General features: G+C 41.9%; 1 protein-coding gene and 1 pseudogene across 11 annotated transcripts in view; one reads left to right on the top strand and one right to left on the bottom strand.

Annotated features, from left to right (window-relative positions):
• Nucleotides 1-24,504, top strand: part of KMT2C (lysine methyltransferase 2C) — a 298,652-nt gene that overhangs the window by 263,731 nt on the left and 10,417 nt on the right. For 6 of the 11 annotated variants that reach the window (XM_053608446.1, XM_053608454.1, XM_053608447.1 and 3 more), the window contains 12 exons: nucleotides 5,044-6,750; nucleotides 9,696-9,908; nucleotides 10,584-10,748; nucleotides 12,733-12,874; nucleotides 13,022-13,169; nucleotides 15,177-15,355; nucleotides 15,461-15,597; nucleotides 16,471-16,717; nucleotides 17,799-17,938; nucleotides 18,589-18,696; nucleotides 20,744-21,863; nucleotides 22,635-22,771. In XM_053608446.1, coding sequence (XP_053464421.1) covers nucleotides 5,044-6,750; nucleotides 9,696-9,908; nucleotides 10,584-10,748; nucleotides 12,733-12,874; nucleotides 13,022-13,169; nucleotides 15,177-15,355; nucleotides 15,461-15,597; nucleotides 16,471-16,717; nucleotides 17,799-17,938; nucleotides 18,589-18,696; nucleotides 20,744-21,863; nucleotides 22,635-22,771 — 4,443 coding nt within the window. The remainder of the gene's footprint in view (nucleotides 1-5,043; nucleotides 6,751-9,695; nucleotides 9,909-10,583; nucleotides 10,749-12,732; nucleotides 12,875-13,021; nucleotides 13,170-15,176; nucleotides 15,356-15,460; nucleotides 15,598-16,470; nucleotides 16,718-17,798; nucleotides 17,939-18,588; nucleotides 18,697-20,743; nucleotides 21,864-22,634; nucleotides 22,772-24,504) is intronic. The other 5 variants (XM_053608455.1, XM_053608452.1, XM_053608448.1 and 2 more) reach the window with 4 other exon arrangements.
• LOC128560244 (hairy/enhancer-of-split related with YRPW motif protein 1-like) lies at nucleotides 2,956-3,853 on the bottom strand (annotated as a pseudogene).

Here is a 24,504-nt window from a genome sequence, read left to right as displayed (position 1 = left end):
TGGAGGTTCCGTGACATGTTTGCTCACAGCTAACTATTGGATTAGGGATTTGGACTCAGATGGCTTCAAACCACAGCTCCCACAAAAGGGTGATTTATATACTAAGACTATTCCAGAATGAGAGTTTGCTTTTCTCTTTAAATTCGCTCTCTGGTTTCATGGTTATTGCAGGTAAATGTTCTTTTGAAGATATTTCTTACGAAGCATGTTTTAGCACTTTTATTGCCTTCCATAGTAATTGTACAAGATCTTTTGATAAGGGCCGAGATTGTACAAGATCTTTTGATAAGGGCTAAGATTTTTTGCATATCCAGTCTTATTTAAAAGCTAATATTTGAAAAATGGAATATATTATCTGTTGTTGCAGTTGCTGAGGATCCAGGCTATTGTTACTAAGATAAACAGTTGATAATGTGGAAGGTTTTTTTTTTTTTGCAGTTTTTGGCTGAGGCCAGGTTTGAACCCGCTACCTCTGGTATATGGGGCCAGCGCCCTACTCCTTTGAGCCACAGGTGCCTCCCGATAATGTGGAAGTTTTTATGTTTTGATTTTGGGGTTGTTTTTTTAAACAGTCTCACTCAGTCACCCTGCTAGAGTGCTGTGAGGTCACAACTCACAGCACCCTCAAACTCTTGGGCTCAAACCATTCTTTTACCTCAGCTTCCTGAGTAGATGGGACTACAGGTGCCTGCCACATCACCCAGCTTGTTTTTCTATTTTTTAGTTAGAGATGGAAGTCTCACTTTGCTCAAGTCTCAAACTCGTGAACTCAAGCTATCTGTCCATCTTAGCCTCCTAGAGTGCTAGGATTATAGGCATGAGCCACCACTCCTGGTCATTGATATATTTTGTTTTTGTTTTTGTTTTTTGGCCAGGGCTGGGTTTGAACCTGCCACCTCTGGTATATGGGGCCGGCGCCCTACTCCTCTGAGCCACAGGCGCTGCCCCCATTGATATATTTTTAAAAAGTATTATAAAATGTCCTGGGGAAAGCATGGATGACCACCTTCTATATTCCAGATACTATTCTAGGTGCTGTATGTATAATCTTACTGCTTCACCAGTGCATGAATTTCTAATTCATTAGTTCTAACCAGTAAATTGGTCTGGAAACACATAAAAATAGGTGTTACACAACTCCTGGAAAAGAGACCAATCAGAAAATATATTAGTATACCTGGGAAACCTAAGAAAGTAAGTTGAAAAACAATTTGAAGTATCAGATTCAGTACATTGGTGTTGTTATTTATCTGAAAGTTGAATGATTTTGAAAGACATGCACATTGTTTTGCATCCCTTCTTCACCCAGATCACTAAACAAAATGGTGAGGCCCTCAGGAATTTGAATTGCATATATATATTTTTTTATTTTGTTCTTTCTTTCTTACTTAGGCATAATACATCAGTGCAACAGGGGTCAACCCAGTTCAGTGGAGGTTGTTAAACTATACCTGTTAAAAGGATAAACCTGTAAAGTAATACTTTTGTAGCCCAAATCAAATTAAACCGAAGAGGAGAAAGCAGTAAAGCCCTTTTATTTATTATTTATTGATTTATTTTTTTTTTTTTTGTAGAGACAAGAGTCTCATTTTATGGCCCTCGGTAGAGTGCCGTGGCCTCACACAGCTCACAGCAACCTCCAACTCCTGGGCTTAAGCAATTCTCTTGCCTCAGCCTCCTGAGTAGCTGGGACTACAGTTGCAGCTTGGCCGGGGCTGGGTTTGAACCCGTCACCCTCGGTATATGGGGCCGGCCTATTTATTGATTTATTTATGAGACAGAGTCTGACTACGTTGACCTTGGTAGAGTACTGTGGCATCACAGCTCACAGCAACCTCAAACTCTTGCCTCAGGCTCTTGAGTAGCTGGGACTACAGGTGCCCCACACAACACCCATCTTTTTTTTTTTTTTTTTTAAATTGCAGTTTAGCAGGTCCGGGCTGGGCTTTAACCCACCACTTTGGTGCATGTGGCTGGTGCCCTACTCACTGAGCTATGGGTGCCAGGCAGAAATGCCCTTTTAAATATCAACAACCATATTATTTCCATACACCAAAAGGAAAATGCAACATAAAAATTTCAAGTGGAAAGAAAATTTCAGGAAAATTAGGTTATACATTTAACAAGTCCCTCTGTACTAGCAGTTGCCACTCAATCCATGCTAACATCTGTGAATTTGAGATCTGTTAGGTTAAAACTTCACGGCATTGCTGGGTCTGGTAAATGCAGGCATAGTCTATGTAATTATCTTCAGTTTCCTCTCCACCAGTTCTCCAAATGAGACCTAACTTAGCTTTCTGCTAATTAAGCCAGAACTGCAAGTCCTGGCACACAACAGTAGTTGGTCCCATGGATTCAGGACCACCGATAGTTTGTGCATTCACCTTACTGTTACAGAAGGCGGAGAAGTTACTAGTCGTCTTTCTCAGATAAAGCTGATTATCTGATTTGTCAGTGCTTTGTTCAGAAATATAAAATTCCTTAAGTTCCCCCCAAAAGAATATTCTTTGTATTTAACACCTTAATCTGTCAAAATATTAACAAATTAGAATCATGTTAACATTAAGCATAGTGGTTTGGAAAATTCTAAGAATAGACTATAACTATACAAGGTGGAAAACAGATCAAAAATACTAAATGTTAATATTCCCAAAACTTTGAGGCAATAATGGAATCATTTTGGTTTACAAACTAAACTCAGGCACAGTACAGACCCATCACAAGGTGTTGGTTTTACTCACTATTTCAATTTAATGTTTTGAACAAAATTTAACAACTAGTTTTAAAAACTGCTAATATGTGGCATGATAAAAATACTAAAAAGTAAACCAACAAACAACTTATCTGAAAGTGTATCTTTTTCCTTTTGCTGACAACTTTGAGGTGGTATTGGCAACAGTCTAGCCCAGCTGGGATTTTAAGCTTCCACTTCCCTTATTCTACAACATCAGTTCTTTAAAAATCTCCCATCTCCGTCCCCCAGGGTCTGTAGGGCTTGCCAAGATTTGCTGCCTGGGTAGGGAGTCAGTGAAAGGACCTGAAAGATAAGGGGAGTCCCTGAGGAGAGCAGAGCTGGGGAAGAGTTTATAGGCAGAGGTGACCACAGGGAGCACTGGTCCAAGGCCACAGCTAGGGGGCGCTTGCAAGGCAGGCGCCTTCAAATGTGCCCAGGCCAACCTGCCTTCGTGGTGGGGTTCTGTGGGCGGAGCTGTGGTGCCAGCTTTCTTTGGCCATTCTGGGGCAGCAACAGAAGGTGTGCGATGGGTGGGTGATGTCTGAAGTTGCTCCCTCAGGGAATATGTCCAAGGCCCATGTGGGTGTGTGTCTCACCTTCTCGCTGGGAGGCGTAGTTATTGAGATGTGAGACCAGACTCAAAAGTTGGTCACAGGCATCAAGTCCTTCAGGTAGCTCAGGTAACAAGCAACTTCTCCCAGGCATTCCTGAAACCCCCCAATCCAATAGTCTATAGCAAGAGTGTGCCTGTCGAAATAGTCTTTCCCTCCTGCAGTGTGATCCACAGTCATCTGCAGGATCTCGTCATTTTCAGGTTACCCCCAGTCATCTGTAGGGTCTCAACTTTTTCTAGATTAGCAGATCCCTGCTTTTTCTCAAAAGCACTGAGTACCAGTCTCCTTAGCTTGGACAAACTGTTATGGATCTGGTCTCTTCTGCACTTCTCAATTCTGCCTCTCCTTCTTTTCCTGGTCAAAATTTGGGAAGCTTATTTAATTAGGAACACAGAACCTAGAGCTGAACTCAAGTTTCCACTCATCTGCACTCTCCTCTCTCTACCTCTGTGGTCTTGCCCAGCTCCCTGTCAGAGGAACCGTAGGCCGTGTGAGTTAGCATCATGCTGGCCGTGCAGGGCTCTGAATTGTATCTGGTTGTTGTGTGGTCTTGAGTATTTGGCACATTGGGGTACAAAGGTTTTTGGAATGAATAAACTTGCTGATATTAGTTTTTATAGTAAGAGCGTAATTAGAAACTATCCAAAATATCATCTCAGTTTGTATAGATTTCAGAAATTATAATTTGAGTATGTTACCCATTACATTCAGATTTCTACACACTAGTCTTTTAAACCTGAGGCTGTGGTGTGGTACACTGTTGGGCATTGGGTGAACCCCAACCTGGGACTGGCCAGCAAGGGATACAGCACTAAGCAAAGGACTAAACTTAACACCAAACTCAGTGCATAAAACCCAAGCCTGTGTAAAGGCACACACTGTCACATGTCCCTGGTGGCAGCCTGAGAACAGTGCCGCGCCTGTCCTGTTTCTCAGTCTTTTTATTGGGTGCATAGCAGAGTGTACAAGTAAGGATGCATAGCAGTCAAGGTTAAGAATGAGAGAGGGGAGATTATATTATACAAGGTTGGGTAAAGGGTAAACAGGGACATCTGAAGAGGCCAGATAGTGGTGCAAGCAGGAGAGTGGGGGAGAACAAGCCTCATCTCAGACCTCAGCTTCTGTAGCCTAAACTACTAGTTGACGGCCTCATCTGCCAGCACTGCTGATTTCCCCACGCAGGGATAGTCACAGAGACACTTTCCTGAGTAGGCACCTTCAGACTCCTTCTCATTAAGGAGTACAGAGATGGTTCCCTGAGGGCTTTACCCTGGCCTTTGACGGTCCCATGGAGTCTGAGCCTGTCTATTCCCATATTATGTATGCTAGTAATTAATCTCAAAATTTACACTTTTCTATAAACTGTTTAAGGAGATAGATAAAAGGAAATATAATGTGACTTTCACAGTAAGATTTCAAAACTTATTGCAGACAAATGTTTTTAGAATTTGTTTTTGATATTTCATATGTAGAGTGCTTTCTCAGATAACTTTAGAAAAATCCTATTGTTAAAAAGATTGGCAGTCTTTAGTTAAAGGCTTTTTAGTGTTAAGTTTTTGGTGACTTTTTTGCCATGCCTAAGCAAAATATTTTTGTCTCTACGAGGTCTGTATAACCCCCACCAAAATCATAAGCCAGTATTCTAGTTTGATACTTGTGTTATATATAACTAACAATTTTTTTTTGTTGTTCCAGATTCGTAAACAGCAGAAAGAGCATGCCGAGCTAATCGAAGATTATCGCATCAAGCAGCAGCAGCAGCAGCAGTGTGCCTTGGCCCCACCTGCTGTGATGCCTGGTGTCCAGCCCCAGCCACCCCTAGTTCCAGGTGCCACTCCACCTGCCATGAGCCAGGTGCCACCTAGCTTTCCCCTGGTGCCACCTCAGCTTCAACACCAGCAGCACGCGGCAGTTCTTCCTAGTCACAGCAGCCCTGCTAGAGTGCCCGGTGTACCGGGATGGCAACCCGGCAATGTTCCTACGCACCTCCCCCTCAACCCTCCTAGGATTCAGCCCCCACTTGCCCAGTTACCAATTAAAACTTGCACACCAGCCCCGGGGGCAGGGTCAAATGCAAATCCACAGAGTGGACCACCACCACGGGTAGAATTTGATGACAACAACCCCTTCAGCGAAAGTTTTCAAGAACGGGAACGTAAAGAACGTTTACGAGAACAGCAAGAAAGACAACGTATTCAACTCATGCAAGAGGTGGACAGACAGAGAGCTTTGCAGCAGAGGATGGAAATGGAGCAGCATGGCATGGTGGGCTCAGAGATAAGTCGCAGGACGCCTGTGTCCCAGATCCCATTCTACAGCTCTGAACTGCCTTGTGATTTTATGCAACCCCCACGGCCCCTTCAGCAATCTCCACAGCACCAGCAGCAGATGAGTATACAGCCAGGCTCTATTAATTCACCCTCCTCCCAAACCTTCATGCAAACCAATGAGCGAAGGCAGGTAGGTCCTCCCTCATTTGTTCCTGATTCATCATCAATTCCTGTTGGAAGCCCAAATTTCCACCCCATTAAGCAGGGGCATGGGAGTCTTCCTGGGAGCAGCTTCCAGCAGTCCCCAGTGAGGCCTCCTTTTGCACCTGCTCTGCCAGCAGCAACAGCTACAGCTAGTAGCAGCCTGTCTTGCGGCCCAGACCCTGCTGTTAGCCATGGGCAGAGCTATCCAGGATCAACACAGTCTCTCATACAGTTGTATTCTGATATAATTCCTGAAGAAAAAGGGAAAAAGAAAAGAACTAGAAAAAAGAAGAAAGATGATGATGCAGAGTCCACCAAGGCACCGTCCACTCCCCATTCAGATATAACTGCTCCTCCCACGCCAAGCATGACGGAAGCCACCTCCACCCCTGCGGTGAGCACGCCTGGTGAGCTTCCTCCACAGGCAGAGCAGGAGTCGGTTGAGCCAGCTGGCCCTGGCCAGTCGACTCCTAGTGCAGCAGCAGGCCAGCTGTGCACAGGATCAGAGAGCACATTGTCCAGCAGTGATTCCTCACAAGAGACTCCACATCAGCAGACCTATGCAAGTTCAGAGGTGGACAAGCACTCCACAGAAACCCCTGCCAAGATTGAAGAGATTAAACTGGAAAAGGCCGAGACAGAGTCATGCCCGGGCCAAGAGGAGCCTCAGTTGGAGGAGCAAACTGGTAGTAAGGTAGAAGAAAACACAAACACAGTAGTCTGTCCTGTCTCCTCAGCACAGAGTCCTCCCCATTCTCTCGAGGCCCCTGCTGCCAAAGGAGATTCAGGGAATGAACTTCTGAAACACCTGTTAAAAAATAAAAAGTCATCTTCTCTTTTAAATCAAAAACCTGAAGGCATTTGTGCAGAGGATGACTGTACAAAGGATAATAAACTAGTCGAGAAGCAAAACTCAGCTGAAGGATTGGTAAGTGTGAATCATAAAAACAACTTATTTTTCTTTGTTGTAAATAATGCTTGTAGCAGATTAGTACCCACAACTGTTAATTTCAGCAGTTCAGGGTATCCCATACATACACAGGGAGAAAATGGCACATTGTGGTTACGTATACCTTTGTTTACAAAATATCCATGGATCTATTAACAATATTTATAAAATTAACATATATAAAAGTTTGTAAAAGATATGAATATTAAAAATATATTAGCTTGTTAATTTTCCTATGTATGGTGACCTTTGGGACACTATGTTATAACCTTTTTACTCTGAGACTTTTTTAGTTTGTTGTTTCTACTTCTATGGAACATATATTTCTTCTATCCATAAACTAAGTAACAAATTTGTTTATTATTTATTTCAAAAAGCAAATGCACATATTGCATTTCAGATACAACGTGATATGAAATAGTTACTATCACACTGAGTTCATCTAAAGCAAAGGAATTAAATGTTGTGTATTTTTATTATTTATTACTAAATAAGTGCATAATTTCCATCAGCTATTAACAGGGTAGCTTGAGCACCCCTGAGTAGTCTCGGGACTTTCAGGAGCATCCACACAGGGAACCCGTTGTGTAGTGTGTAGTGTAACTTTCTACAAATGTAATCTTACGTGGAGATACTGTTTTATCTATGCAGTTATCCATGTATCAGTATTCTACACATTTTACATTATTAACATTAGAGTTTTTTTTTATTTGTTTGAAGAGCTTATTGTAAATCTACTTTGACATCGGATGGCCCACTGTGGCTCAGTGGGTAGGGCGCCGGCCCCATGTACTGAGGGTGGTGGGCACCTATAGTCCCAGCTACTCGGGAGGCTGAGGCAGGGCTGTGAGTTGGAGGTTGCTGTGAGCTGTGTAACACCATGGCCCTCTACCGAGGGTGATAAAGTGAGACTCTGTCTCTACCAAAGGAAAAAAAAATCCCTCTCCCTCGTTTCAATTAACTTCATTCATATATTTTCAAAACTTGGGTTTTGGGGTCATGGGAATTGATCTGTCTGGTAGCTGTTACCTCCTTTCAAAGGGTGCAGAGTCATTACTAATGTATTCAGAAAGCTTTCCCTAGAGTGCTTCTGACGTTGGATTCTATCACTTTCATTTTTTAATTGAATAAAGGTGGAATGGTATATTTAGTTAAGATTTTCGATTTTAAAATTGTTAATGATACTCTTTTGGCAAGTGTTGACTCTTTTCTTGTCTTTGACCATTTAGTAGAGATCAGTGACCTGATAGATACATGTAAGTTTTGAAAATATTAGCAGTTATCCTTTTTCAGCAAAAAAAATCTACCCCAGGTGTCTTAGGCCCCCTAGGGATATCGAAGGACTTATAATTCCCTATCTTTCTGTTTTCACCCTTCCATGTAAGGCTGCCTGTGGCTGTTTCTTTTTTGTAAATCTGGCCAATATCTTTTTTATCTTTTAAAAACTCAGTTCTGGAATCATCTTTTCTCAGCTAGTCTCATATATCAATGCCCATGTGTTCAGGGAGCAATCTCTGCAGCCCCTTGAAGGGTGTGGGCTGCATGTTATGCACCCTTAGTCTCTTCTAAGCCACTGAAAAAGTTCTTAGGCCCTTGTTGCTCAAAGTGCAGTCCTAGGGGACCAGTGGCATCCATGTCACCTGGGAACTTTTGAAGCCATGTGGAGTCTCATGCCTCTAGGTGATTCCTGCATACGTGAAGTTGGATGAGCACTCTCTAACTAGAGGATTGTTAAAACAGATTACTGGGCCCCTGTGCCATTTATGGCCAATCTTAGGTCCTGCTGCTGGAGAGCACCTTTAACACCCTTTGAGCATCATGGATCTGGCCAGGGGTGAGCAGTCTGAGCCTGCTCCACCTCCCTACTCATTCAAATGAGCTAAGGATGATCTGCACTTTTAAATGGCTGAAAACGATCTAAGGAAGAGTAATGTTTTGCAACACATGATAATTCGACGAAATTCAGATTTGCCCACAAATGTTGAACGCTTTATCGGAATAGTGGCAAGATTATTCATTTACAGATTGTCTCTGGCTGCTTTTGTATTACAAGGGCAGGGTTGAATCATTAGGATGGCTATGACTTAGAAAGCCTACCATCTACCCTTCGTGTAAAAATTTTACCATCTATGCTCTGAGCCATTTAGACTATAACAGAAACTAATTTTCAAAACCCTCGAAGATTCAATGATGAATTCATTATATAACTTCAACAGCTGTAATTATAGCAAAGTATTGATAATAAGTTAAGAAATAATGGAGCCTGAAAACATTTCTGTACTTTAAGGTATGTGTAGCTCTGTCCTTAAAGCCTTTTTTTAGAGCTTGGATTATTCTCACGGACAAAAATGAACAGATTTATGTTTACCATCTAGAGTCTCTCCCACTGCCTTTAAGGAAATGGAATTGTTCAGTCAAATGTATGATTGTGAGTTAATTTAAAGGACCGTTTTGTTTCCTTTTCTTGCTTCTTTGGTTTGCTGTTCTTTCACTTAAGAAGTAGGCTGTTAAGCTTTACGGGAGCCTAGGAGTTGTTTAGCAGACCTTGCATTTCACCTAGTTCCTGTAGGAATCGCTGTGCAGAGGCCACTGCAGTCATCTGAGGAGTATCCTCTCCTCCTCTGTGGCCAGTGAGCACGCGTGAGGGACTCCCCCGGCCCCGGTGTGGTCAGTAGGAGGGTCTGCCACGCGTAACAGTTCTGTTCTTTCCTCAAGTTTGACAGCTGACTTGATTTCCATAGAGTAATGTGTGAAGAAAAGGGTGACATGTCAGAGAACAGCACTTGACACCACTGTCTGTTCTCCTCCTTAACTTTTAGTACCCCTGTTAGGAAGATGAGTCATGGGATGGAGCTGGAGTAGCATGAACTTGAAACCAAACATGTGAATAGTTCACTTATTTCTTAACTTTCCAATTACATTAGCAAACTTTGGGGGCTCAAATGCAAGGTGGTTTTGGATGTGGCAACAACCAGTTGCCAAAAACAGATGGAGGAAGTGAAACCAAGAAACAGCGAAACAAAAGGACTCAGAGGACTGGTGAGAAAGCAGCACCTCGCTCAAAAAAGAGGAAAAAGGATGAAGAGGAGAAGCAAGCTATGTACTCTAACCCCGACACCTTCACCCACTTGAAACAGGTGAGTCATTTGTAGCAGCTCCTTTAAAAATTCAAGGACATGAGACATCAAATGCTTTTTCAATGCTTTTCTCCTGAAATTTTCTCTTTATTATGATAATTTCCTAGAGAGTTAAAGAGATAAAAGACATCTGAACAGGAAACCTACTAGTGTTCTATTTCCAAGCACATTTTGCCATATCCTATTGCCACCTGAAATTCACAGTATTGTAGATAGATGAATAAGTGATGGTCAAGATTTGCTTATGTTTAAAAGGAGTAGCCTTGGCACCAAGAAAAAAAAATCTGTCCACATTACTTGTGATGCTGGATCCACAGAAATGCAGCCACTGGATCCTCCCACTGTAAACTCTTAACTACCTGACAGCCAGTCCTGGTGCCAGTGGTGGTACTTACCCTCACTTTCAGCCTTGGTTTTTATTGAGCAGAGATACATGGTGTTTTTCTCGTTAGATGCCTTGCAGCATCCCTTTAGGACAGATAGGAACAAAACTTTTTAAAAGTGTGTCTCAACAATTCTATAGTCTTTCTCACTTACTTCAGCATTTTGATACTTGAAATTTTTAAGTATAATTTTTCTCAAGCCTTATTTAAGTTGCTGCAAGCTTAGAAAGTTGAGAAACACTCAGTTCTATTTGTTTATCATGTACATTCTCTTAAATGTGTTTTTTAATAGCAGCTCTCTCTGCTCCCTTTAATGGAACCCATCATTGGAGTGAACTTTGCGCACTTTCTTCCTTATGGCAGTGGCCAATTTAATAGTGGAAATCGACTTCTAGGAACTTTTGGCAGTGCTGCCCTTGAAGGGGTTTCAGACTACTATTCTCAGTTGATATACAAGGTGGGTTTCTATGCTAAGGTGGTGTTACCTTGCTTCATCTGTGGATAACATTGGAATTGGTAGAGCTTACCTTGTTTTTGTACCTAGTTTACATTTGACATGCCAAGTTTCATTAAAACTTGACTTTAGCTACCAGGTTAAAATTTTACCTGGTGAAGTGCTTCTTCATGTGTGAACACTTGAAATTTTTACGTAGCTAAGAATACAGATGTGAGAAATGTCCATTATGTATTTCCATGGCAGAGGATATGCTTACTCTGCAAGCCTGCCTTAACTCCTAAAATGAGTCCAAATTCATAGTATATAGTGGGAATAAAAAAAACATGGTTAGAGGCCAGGCAAGGGGGCTTACCCCTATAATCCTAGCACTCTGGCAGGGCAAGGTAGGAAGATCCTTTGGAGTTTAAGACCAGCCTAAGCAAGACCAAGACCCTGTCTCTAACTAGAAATAGAAATAATTAGCCAGTTTTGTGGCAGACACCTATAATCCCCCAGTTACTTGGGAGGGCTGAGGTAGGAGAATTGTTTGAACCCAAGAGGTTGAGGTTGTTTTGAGCTAGGCTGATGCCCATGGTCCTTCTAGCCTGGGCAACAGAGTGAGACTCTGTCTTTAAAAAAAGGAACAAAATAAAACAAAAAAAATCATGCACAACACGGTTAGGATTTCACTTTGAAAAATGAAATTAAAAAATTTTAAGTGTATTTTACCTAATTTAGGTACTTATTTGTAACTGCACTAACTCCTAGATTAATACTGAACAAAATTAAGTTTATCTTTTGGTGTTTTTCTAGCTAAGTTTTATGATACCATTATAAAACATCTTCAGTTTACATCTGACTTAAATCGATTGTTTTCTTAAAAATACTCCAGAGTATCTTCAGTCTTCCTGAAGCTTCTCTTCTGACATAAATATTGAGACGATTCTTTTTGATGCCTCATTTATTGCCCTTCCTAGTTTTCTTGTCAGTGAGAACTTGTCTTACCTCTTAAGTGCCTTTTCTTCAGGTATAAGTCATTCTCCAAGAAATCCTATATCTTTGCAAGATTTGTAATTTCACCGTGTCCTTGATTTAAGTGATGTTCTTGGTAGATTCCAGCAATCTTTGAGAGACTAATAAATGAAAAATGTAAAGGAACTGTATTTGTTAATGATTTGTGCTTTTTACTATTATCGCTAGGACTTTTGCTGCTTTTAGAGGTCTTCACCAATTCATATTCTAATGTAAATGTAAGTTGCAATTAAAGGTTTAGGACCAGCTCAGCACCTGTGGCTCAAGCGGCTAAAGCGCCAGCCACATACACCTGAGCTGGTGGGTTCGAATCCAGCCCGGGCCCACCAAACAACAATGACGGCTGCAACCAAAAAGATAGCCGGGCATTGTGGCAGGTGCCTGTAGTCCCAGCTACTTGGGAGGCAGAGGCAGGAGACTCACTTGATCAAGCCCAGGAGTTGGAGGTTGCTGTGAGCTGTGTGATGCAATGGCACTCTACACGGGGTGACAGCTTGAGGATCTGTGTCACAAAAAAAAAAATTTAGGACCACAAATTCTCAAGTTTTTCATAGAAGTAGGGCATACATATTATTAACAAGAATTTAACAAAGGAATTTTTTATGATTTTTATATAAATTTGATTGAATTTTAAATTTATCCTTTGCTGACTGTAACCATGAAAATTGAAAAGTTGCCTGAACTGAAATCAGGCATAATGGAAATTTACTTCTTAACTTCAAAGGTGAGTAATCAAGCTCGGTATAAAGTTAGCAAATTGATGCCTCCATCAAATCACGAGTATTCCACTAAAAGCCTCCTGGCCTTTTATGTCTTGTTTTTCTTCTTGTGTGTGTTTGGGAATAAGGATACATTGAGATTACATTTTTGTAGCCTTCCTTCCATTTGCTAAAAATTCAAGAAGTAAGTTTAAGCAAGGTTGTCACATACTTGCTCAGTAGCATATAATTTAAAATTTTTTGATCTTCTGCAGCAGAATAATTTAAGTAATCCTCCAACACCCCCTGCCTCTCTTCCTCCTACACCACCTCCTATGGCTTGTCAGAAGATGGCAAATGGTTTTGCGACAACTGAAGAACTTGCTGGAAAAGCTGGAGTGTTAGTAAACCATGAAGGTATGAGCGTAGCCTTCAAAATTTATACTTTTGAGGAGTGTGCCTTTGCCAGCTATACATCGTGAAATGGCAATAGTATTGTAAAGTTTTCCCCACTTACCAGTTTTGAGTAACTGTATTTGTGGTTTTGTGTTTTTGCTTTTTCAGTTACTAAAACTCTAGGACCTAAACCATTTCAGCTCCCGTTCAGACCGCAGGATGACTTGTTAACCAGAACTATCACTCAGGGCCCAAAGACAGTCGACGTTCCAGCTTCTCTCCCGACACCACCTCATAACAATCAGGAAGAACTAAGGTAGAAGTTGCTGCTGTTATTTTTAATGTGTGTATGTATTTAGCTTCCTGTCTGAAGGAGCAGCGTGTAAAAAATTTAAGGAATATGTTCTTCTTAGTAAAGTATTACAAGAATAGAGAAGCAAAAACCCAATGTACTCAATTCTAATATGAAGCCAGTAGATGATCGGTACACACCCACATTAGAGAAAAACTCAATTCAAGGTGTAGGGGGTGGAAACCAGGGAGGGAAGGTTATTGTACATGGCACACCTCTTGGGGCGGGACACAATTATAAGAGGAATTTTACCAAACAAATGCAAACAGTGTAACCTAATTCTTTGTACCCTCAATGAACCTGAAACAATAAGTAAAAAAAAAAATTTTTTTGAGGAATAAAATCTGGTGAAAATCTTCAAAATTTAAAGTTTACAAGACACTTACTACTAATCATTAGTTTACAGCATTTAAATCTCATATAATATGGGGATTTCAGTGACAATCAAATGGACGTTAAGGCAATGGAAAATCTCTGCAAAGTATTTCAGAGACCAGCGTCCTTTATTAGCTATAACTGTGATTTATTTGGTTTCTTGATGTTTGTAGATGTCTAAAATGGAAAAGCAAGTTGTATTTATCAGGGAATTCTGTCATGGAAGAGAATTTAAAGACTGTTCTGTCTGGTGTTTTTAAACCTCTTTGTGTCTGATCTTTAGCCCCAAGATTCTAGCTGGGAGAATCAAGTTCCCTTGGTAGATAACCACTACCCAACTTGTCAGATCCAGGGGGTTTGTATACATCATCAAATCATTATCTCTTCCTTGGAAAATCCCCTAATTACCCTCTATTTGGTGAGACTTTTTTTTAAGTCTGACTCTCTTATTTTGTCAATGAGGAAACTATGGACCAAAGAGTAGAATACCTTGTCCAGATTCATAGTCCAGATCTCCTCCCTGCTACTGGGAATTCCCAAGTGTGTTAATTGGGAGCAGCATTTCCTTTAGCAGCTGTGAGAGGCAGCTTCCCATGTGTGCCTATGTCATGACCCAGGGCAGGTGTCTGCTCTTCCCCAAACTTCCCAGGGCTCTGTCTAGAGCCTTTTCCTTGGGCTTCCTTCAGCATCACAGCGTCTTCCATGGGCTGTCCTGTGACTCATTCAGCAGAGGCGTCACAGTTATCCTGCCCTCTGACTCAGTAGGAGGATCCAGTCTTTTTTTTTAACCTTTATCAGTTAAGAAAAATGAGGGCCCATGAAACCAATAATCCAAGTTTTCTCCCACCTTGCCACTGTAAACAAGAGTGACACAATAGCTGTTTTCACAGACAGTAGTATGCAGGTGTGATGCTGGGTGTGTGCTTGGCCCACTCTTTCCCTTTCAAGTTACAAGACTATTCTCATAGTCTCCAGTGATCTGGAATTTTGCAGAGGTGTCAGTATTCATCCTCTCTATGTCATGTTATAACGGAAACATCTTCCTCCTAAGTGAGTCTTTAAATTTTTAGCTGAAGCTTTGGTTAGAAGGAAATAATACCATTTACCTTTTTTTTTTTTTTTTTTTTTTTGTAGAGACAGAGTCTCACTTTATGGCCCTCGGTAGAGTGCCGTGGCCTCACACAGCTCACAGCAACCTCCAACTCCTGGGCTTAAGCGATTCTCTTGCCTCAGCCTCCTGAGTAGCTGGGACTACAGGCGCCCGCCACAATGCCCGGCTATTTTTTGGTTGCAGTTTGGCTGGGGCCGGGTTTGAACGCGCCACCCTCGGTATATGGGGCCGGCGCCTTACGGACTGAGCCACAGGCGCCGCCCCCATTTACCTTTTTTTATAGCTAAATATATTTCTTACATTTTTTTTTTTCTTAAAGATTCCTTGTTTTGCTCTGGGCTGCTCCACTTTTTGCCCTGGCTTTGCTCCACTTCTATTGCTCTTGCCTAGTTACCCCTGCTATTGTACTTAGGGATTCCGTCAGTTGGTTCAAGAAGCTCCCATTGGTGGGTTTGCTTGTTTGATGGGTGTGTTTGTTCTTTCAGGATGCAGGATCACTGTGGTGATCGAGATACTCCTGACAGCTTTGTTCCTTCGTCCTCTCCTGAGAGTGTGGTTGGGGTGGAAGTAAGCAGGTATCCGGATCTGTCCTTGGTCAAAGAGGAGCCCCCAGAGCCGGTGCCATCCCCCATCATCCCGATCCTTCCCAGCACTGCTGGGAAAAGTAAGGAAATTTCTCAGCCTTGTTATTTTCTTTCGTGTACCGATTCATTAAATATTTTGCCTTCCAGAAGCCATTAACACTTATTTTTTCCCCCTATTTATTAAGGTTCAGAATCAAGAAGGAATGACATCAAAACTGAGCCAGGCACTTTGTATTTTGCATCACCTTTTGGTTCATCCCAGAATGGTCCCAGATCAGGTCTCATTTCTGTAGCAATTACCCTGCATCCTACGGCTGCTGAGGTAAAAGATGAAATGACTTCTTCATGTTAAAGCATATGTCCTCGTTTGTATAGACAAACCGGTAACCTGTGGTGAAACACAGGTATGAGTATCGCCAATGCTGAGGCGGACGGGGGCTGCTTCAGACCTCTGGGCTGCCACTGATTCCTGTCAGTAAGCATTAAGTCACAGAAGGGAAGTCCCAGTTCACATCTTCTTAAAGATACATATTTTAGAGAACTCCAGAGACAAACCTTTTTATATTTCTAAGTATTGTGGAAAATTAAGCAATGAGAAAGGACTTTATCAATAATAAAGGTATTACAGAAGCAGTGGCCGTGTCTTCAGGTAGCCTAAGTATTTGCTAATGTCAAACACTAGTAATTTGCTGAAGATTTCTTTACTCTTTTTTAACTCTGAATTTTATGAAGACATTTCATTGGAGAGCAAACCTAATAGTCCTAGTCCAATGACATGACATTTTCGTTACCAAAAAAGCATAATAAAAGCATGACCTTCTAGTGTCACACTTTTGGCCACAGTTGGATAAAGGCCCCTGGAAGTAAGCAGATTGACAAGGTTTAACACACAGCTTGTGGTGGTGTTCTTTATACCGGTCAGAAGTTAAAATATCTAAAATCATTTAAAGTGTTTCCAAATATTTAACGTTAATTGGAATCCTTTTATGAGGATTCCTGTTTATGAGCACTTTGTTCAGATATTGGTCCATTAAAACACTTTTATCCTAAGACTCATTTGAATCTGAATAAAAGTTGTTGGATTTCTTTATAATATGTATGTTCTGAAAATAGCACTTATCTTCTTCATGTACTTTCTTCAGTGGTTCGCTGTTGCCTTCTGGGTGAGTGACCTAATGTTTGCATTTGGTTTTAGAACATTAGCAGTGTTGTGGCTGCATTTTCCGACCTTCTTCACGTCAGAATTCCTAACAGCTATGAGGTTAGTAATGCTCCAGATATTCCATCCATGGGTTTGGTCAGTAGCCACAGAGGAAACCCGAGTTTGGAGTATCGACAGCATTTACTTCTTCGTGGGCCTCCAGGATCTGCAAATCCTTCCAAATTAGCAAGTGCTTACCGGCTGAAGCAACCTAGTGTACCATTTTCTCCAACAAGCAATGGTGAGCCAGTGACCTTTTTGTAAAAACCAAACTCATTCTTGAATCAGAAATTAAGTTTTATTCTTTTTAAAATATCAATTTAATGTTTAACAAGTCACAACCACCTGTGGATGTTCTATTTCTGTGATTTGACCTTGAGTGCTTTGGGGTAGGAGGGCCGGAGTGTGTTAACATCCTGCTGTGGGCTGGGAAGTACTCCTGCCAGCTCTGTTCAGACCCAGACGGTCTGACTGAGCTTGCATCACGTCGTGATAGTTTTCTGCTCTCCGGTCCCCTCTGCTGTATATCCTCATTTCCCTCTGGTTTACTTCTGCACCATCTGCCACTGCCTCCCACAGAGGCGCCTGTGCCACCGCCCTCTGAAGGCCAGCAGAGTCCTCAGCCTGCCTGTGCTGCAGCGTCGCAGCCTGTCTGGACGGCATCCTCATGGGCATGTCTCAGTTTGAGATTGCTGTCTTCTTGCTTGCTGGTTTCTTTGTAATCCTGTTTTTATCCTTAAACTTCTACTAGAATTTAGTGGTTTCTCTGTTCACATCTTTGAATTCTTTTCAAAAATAAATGTATGTTGGATCTTTGAACTATTAGCTTCTAGCTGCTTGCGTCACTTGCTTTTTTCCTGCTCCTTCCGGCCTTCACACCCTGCCTGAATGATGCTCTCTGAGGGGGCCTCATGCTTTCCAGTCCCAGTTTCTACTTGTGTAAGACTTTCACCTGTACCTCTTTTATCTTTCATAAAGTGTTCTGTATCTTCTCAGCTCTTAAGCAAAAGCAGTATCTCTTCCCTCCCCACCCAGCTCCCTTTGCATTTAGGCTGAATTTTAAGAAATATTGGTAGGTTGGTCTTGTTAGATTCTTCTTTCATACTTGCATTATTTTCCTAGCTGTTTCGAGGACAGGCATGCTTCTTTATTTCTACCCCACTGTCACAAAAGAGGTGCCCCACAACTGTCACTTAAAAGATAAGCTTTTTAGTGAAGAATAAGTTAATGAACTATGTCATAATAAGTTGATGTGATTTAACACTGTGTGTCACCTTGTGTCATAGTTTAGTTTTAATTACTAACAAGCTGGTTGCCCTTAGGTCTGTCTGGGTGTAAGGATTCCAGTCACGGTGTGACAGAGGGCACAGCACTCAGACCACAGTGGTGTTGTCACTGTAAAGTGGTCATCCTTGGAAGTGGTGTGCGGAAATCATTCAAAGATCTGACCTTTGTGAACAAGGTACTATACTGTTTTCTGACCCCAACCCCTACCCTCAGCAAAAATGTTCTTGGTGGGTGGTGCCTGTGGCTCAATGGGTAGGGCACCGGTCCCATATACCGAGGGTGGCGGATTCAAACCCAGCCCCGGCCAAACTGCATTAAACAAATAGCCGGGCATTGTGGCGGGCGCCTGTAGTCCCAGTTACTCGAGAGGCTGAGGCAAGAGAATCACCTAAGCCCAAGGATTTAGAGGCTGCTGTGAGCTGTGACACCACAGCACTACCGAGGGTTATAATAAGTGAGACTTTGTCTCAAAAAAAAAAATATCCTTGGCAGTAAGACTTCATCTGTGGCAGGACGTGCTCCTGCCAGTAGGTCAGCATATGTTAGCTGTGCTTGGCCTGAATGCTACATGACTGTCAAGCTGAACATCACAAGGACCACGTTGAAAGAGAGTGAAATATGGACAATAGAGTTTGGTTTTGTACATTTATTTTCTCAATGCCTAAATCATTATATGCTAAATATTAGGGCATAGTTTCCTTTTTACTTTTATAATAAAGAACCACTCTCACTTTTCAATGTAACGTAAAGTCGATAACGTATATGTTCTGCTTTTATTAACTTTTGATTTGTTGAAATCTCCACACATTTCTTTCTGCTTTTCAGGATTTCCGAGAAAACTCCAAGAAAGTGGAAAAAGACATTGTTTTTTGTAGTAATAATTGCTTTATTCTTTATTCATCAACTGCACAAGCAAAAAACTCAGAAAGCAAGGTAAAATTGGGTTGATCTCTGCTAATCAACAATGTGCAATGCGTGATTCTCCGTTCGGGGTTTACTTTAATGAATGAAACACAAGTGTCTCCTGTTTTCATGGAGCACGTGGCATGGGGAGACCTTAGCAAGTATTAATCAGATGGAGAAAGGACTTGCAAATAGTCTTTATGCTGCTCTTGACAAAAGTGGGTAGGCTTAAATTACATTTCAAAAGTTCAGAATTAAATACAACATTAACATTAAAATCTTTCATTTTACTACTTTAGCTACAAATATATGAATTTAATTAAGATTTAAAAACTTGCTTTTATTGATCTTATACCAATAAGGAAAATTGTTCTGTCCAGGTGCAGTGGCTCACACCTGTAATCCTAGCACTCTGGGAGGCTGAGGCTGGTGGATTGAGTGAGGTCAGGAGTTAGAGACCAGCCTGAGCAAAAGTGAGACCCCAACTCTAAAAGTAGCTGGACGTTGTGGCATTTTGATGGGTGTCTATAGTCCCGGCTACTGACGACTGAGGCAAGTTGCTGTGAGCTGTGACACAATGACACTGAACCGAGGGTGAAAAAATGAGACTCTGTCTTAAAAAAGAGAGCGAGAAAGAAAGAAAACTGTTTAAAAGTAAAAATTACATCTTTTCCTGCCTTTTGAAAGAACCCACCAGAGACAGACCATTGTAGAAAAGTTATGCTTTTCTTGATTTTGTACAGCTTAAGTATCTAAATGTGTAGTTAATACAAATGATAATGTATATTTTGAAGGAAATTTTGTCCTCTACAGTAATTAGTAATGCTGGCTGGTTCCTTCCTCCAGGTTGTTGCTCTAGTATGTCTTTTATAGAAGCATGTTCTGGAGTCATTTTTAACAGGCAGTATTCACAAGTATTCCTGTAATACATTCCAATCTATATCCACCCGTATAATTTAGACTTTAAATGAGAATATGTCAACCTGAATCAAAGAAGGAATTGTTTATTCACCAGATAGTTGGCCAGCGTGTAATTCCCGCTCAATTCTGGATTATTAGATACCTTTTTTTTTTAGATACCTTGTAGGGACACCTGTGGGTTTGGTGTTTATTAATTTATGACACTCTGTACCATAACCTAGAGAGACTGCCAGGGCTTCTCTCTCAGCCCAGCTCTTTTCAGTAGCTGTATCAAAGCTGTAGAGCCTCCGGAAAAAGTTTTTTTTTTTTTTTTTTTTTTTTGTTAAACAGGCCCAGGTGAGTTTGAACCCTCCACGCCTGGGGCTGGTGCACTAACCACTGAGCTATGGGTGCCCAGCCCTGGGAAAAGTTAATATGATCTGTATGTTGCTGGGAGCTCTTTCCCCTTCTCTGACATTTACATCATTTGATTAGGCATGAGATTAACAGAAAGGAATTTCAGAGAGTGGATGTGAGCTTTCAGGATTTGGTGCCACGACATTCTTATTCAGTTTAACAAAAAACACTGTTCCATTGAACAAATCAAATCAGCTAGATCTTATGACAGCGTTGATCCCCAGTCTCCTCCCCAACCCCAGCTTTAATACAGTTAGAGTCCCAGGTTTAGAAGCAGCATCTTCGGGCGGCGCCTGTGGCTCAGTCGGTAAGGCACCGGCCCCATATACCGAGGGTGGTGGGTTCAAACCCGGCCCCGGCTTAACTGCAACCAAAAAATAGCCGGGCGTTGCGGCGGGCGCCTGTAGTCCCAGCTACTCGGGAGGCTGAGGTAGGAGAATCGCTTCAGCCCAGGAGTTGGAGGTTGCTGTGAGCTGTGTGAGGCCACGGCACTCTACCGAGGGCCATAAAGTGAGACTCTGTCTCTACAAAAAAAAAAAAAAAAAAAAAATTTAAAGAAGCAGCATCTTCTCCAGGGTTATAGCTCCACAGCAAAGGCCTTGCAAGGAGACACCACAGGTGCCACTAACGCCCTAGGTGCTCAGCACTGCCTCCCTTAGGGTAAACCCTGACTCTTCACCTCAAGTCATACACCCTCGTAAAGCATGTTATTTCAATAAGAATTGTTTTTCTCCTCTGTGGTTTTCTTACTATTGCACAGGAGTCCACTCCCTTATTGTCACAGTCCCCTGTGAGAGAGACGCCTTCCAGAGCCTTTCATCAGTACAGTAACAATGTCTCCACCTTGGATGTGCACTGTCTCCCGCAGCTCCAGGAGAAGGCTTCTCCCCCTGCGTCACCACCCATCTCATTCCCTCCTGCTTTTGAAGCAGCCAAAGTGGAGGCTAAGCCAGATGAGCTTAAGGTAACAGTCAAGTTAAAGCCTCGGCTAAGAACTGTCCATGGTGGGTTTGAAGATTGTAGGCCATTAAACAAAAAGTGGAGAGGAATGAAGTGGAAGAAATGGAGCATCCATATTGTAATCCCCAAGGGGACATTTAAACCACCTTGTGAGGATGAAATAGATGAATTTCTAAGGAAATTGGGCACTTCCCTTAAACCTGACCCTGTGCCCAAAGACTTTCGGAAATGTTGCTTTTGTCATGAAGAAGGTGATGGATTGACAGATGGACCGGCAAGGCTACTCAACCTTGATTTGGATCTGTGGGTCCACTTGAATTGTGCTCTGTGGTCCACAGAAGTCTATGAGACTCAGGCTGGTGCCTTAATAAATGTGGAACTAGCCCTGAGGAGAGGCCTGCAGATGAAATGTGTCTTCTGCCACAAGACAGGTGCCACCAGTGGATGTCACAGATTTCGATGCACCAACATTTATCACTTTACTTGCGCAATTAAAGCACAATGCATGTTTTTTAAGGACAAAACTATGCTTTGCCCCATGCACAAACCAAAGGGAATTCATGAGCAAGAACTAAGTTACTTTGCAGTCTTTAGGAGGGTCTATGTTCAGCGCGATGAGGTACGACAAATTGCTAGCATCGTGCAGCGAGGAGAACGGGACCACACCTTCCGTGTCGGAAGCCTCATCTTCCACACCATTGGTCAGCTGCTTCCACAGCAGATGCAAGCCTTCCATTCTCCTAAAGCACTCTTCCCTGTGGGCTACGAAGCCAGCCGGCTGTACTGGAGCACGCGCTACGCCAACAGGCGCTGCCGCTACCTGTGCTCCATCGAGGAGAAGGACGGGCGGCCAGTGTTCGTCATCAGGATTGTGGAGCAAGGCCATGAAGACCTCGTCCTGAGTGATCTCTCACCCAAAGGTAATATGTCTGCACTGATAAGCCCTATGGAGCCAGTGACTGTCAGCGTCAGAATGTATCATGTCATCGTTCCCAAGTCCTTCATCATGTCTGCGTCATGATGGTCGTAACAACACACTGGACTTGTGGGTTTTTCATGTACAAGTGCAAGTCTTAACTTCTTTGCGTTGTCATACCTTGCTCTCTGTGCTATACGATTTTCTAAACATTTTCTTAGTATGTGTTTGCACATGAGAGCTGGTAAAATAAGCCTGAGAATTATTGGTAGTTATAAAGGCTGCCTGTCATTTACATTGGAGACCCTCTTACCTGCAGTTTCTAAAAAGCAGGAATCTCATATAAAGCATATCGTATACATTCTCATCTTAGGAGCATTTAGAGGGAGAAATGGAGACTAAATTTGACCTCCAGCATGATGTCTGGCTTGTCATTTTTATGTATATAGAAAGTGCTAGGGAGCTGCTTTTTCAAACTTGAGCAGTTTGGAAAAGAAGTATGAAAGCGCTCTAATGATAACTCCAAAGAAAATATCAGTTTAACATTTTGATTTAAATATTGGGGTGGGGGAATCTGTAGATTAAACTTTTGCTGTTTAATATCCCTAATGTAACATTATTTTCCCCAAAATTTCATAAGGTCTTTAAAATGCTGCCATTTAGTAAACAAATCATTAACCAGTACGTTTTATTTGAAAATTAATTAATCTTTGGTTATTCTTCATTTTGCCAATTTACCATAAAAAATAATTTTTTTATTTTTGTCTGTATGTAGGTGTTTGGGATAAAATTTTGGAGCCTGTGTCATGTGTAAGGAAAAAATCGGAAATGCTACAGCTTTTTCCAGCATATTTGAAAGGAGAAGATCTGTTTGGCCTGACTGTCTCCGCAGTGGCACGGATAGCAGAATCCGTGAGTGTCTCCATCAGGCTTTGAAAGCGGAGCTGCTTTTCTAATTCTATGTGACTATTGGGGCACACTGTGATATTCATGTGACTCTTCAGAAAATGACTTTGCCAAGGCCAAAGTCATCCTAGCACTCTGGGAGGCCAAGGCAAATGGATTGCCAGATCTCCCAGGTTTGAGACCAGCCTGAGCCAGAGTGAGACCCCGCCCCTAAAAATAGCAGGGTATTGTGGTGGGCATCTGTAGTCTCAGCTGCGTGGGAGCCTGAGGCAAGAGGATTACTTGAGCCCAAGACTTTGAGGTTGCTCTGAGCTGTGACACCACAGCACTCTATTTGAGACAAGTGACACTCTGTCTCAAAAAAAAAAAAAAAAAAAGAAGAAAATGACTTTGCCTATGGATTAACCCCTGTTCCACTTTAGAAAAATGGGATTGGTGATCAATTGGGAGACCCTACTAGCATGCGTAAATGCTCACACAGTGAGTTGGGTTTTTTTGTTTTTTTTTTTAATTGAGGCAGTCTCACTTTGTCACCCTTGGTAGAGTGCTGTGGTGTCATAGTTTGTGAATCTCAAACTCTGGGGCTTAAGCGATTCTCTTGTCTTAGCCTGCCAAACAGCTGGGATTACAGGCTCCTGCCCGGCTTTTTTTTGTTGTTGTTGTTTAGCTGGTCTGGGCTGGATTTGAACCTGCCAGCCTGGGTGTATGTGGCCGGCACCTTACCCACTGAGCTACAGGTGCCGCTGTTTCAGTTTTTTGGAGACGCAAAGGAAACCTTAAAAGAGAAATAAGCTTTCTTTCTTTGTTTCTTTGGAATATCCCTGGCTAAATAATATATGTCTTTTATGACTGCAGAGAAATACATTTCATAAAGATATTCTAGTGGAGACCTGTAAGTTGTTTAATGAGTGAACCATAAGTTACCTCCTGTGCTCTGTGCTTCTGGAACCTGCGAAGTGATGACCTCATCATGTCAGGGTTAAATTAAAAGACAAATTGAGAGATGATCAAGAAAGTAAACTATATGAATGATTATTAATGATTCTTAATTTTTAAAAGTTGGCATTGATCCATGTGAAAGAACTAAACTATGAATCACTACATTCTCCATGTTTGTGAATGTTAGAATAATAGACCCTAAAATCACACAAGCATGCCCATTAATTAGCCTGTGATGGGTCCGTGTGTTAATTTTTTTCTTTAAGGAGCATTTGCCAGGGTTTACTAAGTTCTGTTTTGAAACTAAATTTGCATATGCATACTTAAATAGATCTGTGTACAGGCTGATGATGATAACATAAGTTGAAAGACTGTTTTCAGTCTTTCACTGACACTCTAACTTTCAGTCTAACACTCTCCCAGGTTTTGTTACCTGGGAAAGTGTTTGTAAGTTATTTATTTATATGTTTTGAGACAGAGTCTCACTCTGTCACCCTGGCTAGGGTGCAGTGGTATCCTCATAGGTTACTATAACCTCCAAGTCCTGGGCTCAAGCTATATCTTTCTGCTTCAGCCTCCTGAGAAGCTGGAGCTACAGGTCTTCCCAGGAGTGCACCATGACCCCCAATTGATTTTTCTATTTTTTGTAGAGATGGGGTTTCACTTTGTTGCTCAAGCTTTTCTTGAATTCCTGGCCTCAAGCGATCCTCCCATCTTGGCCTCCTCCCAGAGGGCTAGGATTACTGGCGTGAGCCACTGTGCCCAGCCTATTAGTTGTTTTCATTGTGGAATATTCTTTG

Source organism: Nycticebus coucang, chromosome 11, assembly GCF_027406575.1.
Source record: "Nycticebus coucang isolate mNycCou1 chromosome 11, mNycCou1.pri, whole genome shotgun sequence".
NCBI lineage: Eukaryota > Metazoa > Chordata > Mammalia > Primates > Lorisidae > Nycticebus > Nycticebus coucang.
Note: the sequence above shows the minus strand (reverse complement) of the source record. Positions and strands in the feature narration are given on the sequence as shown.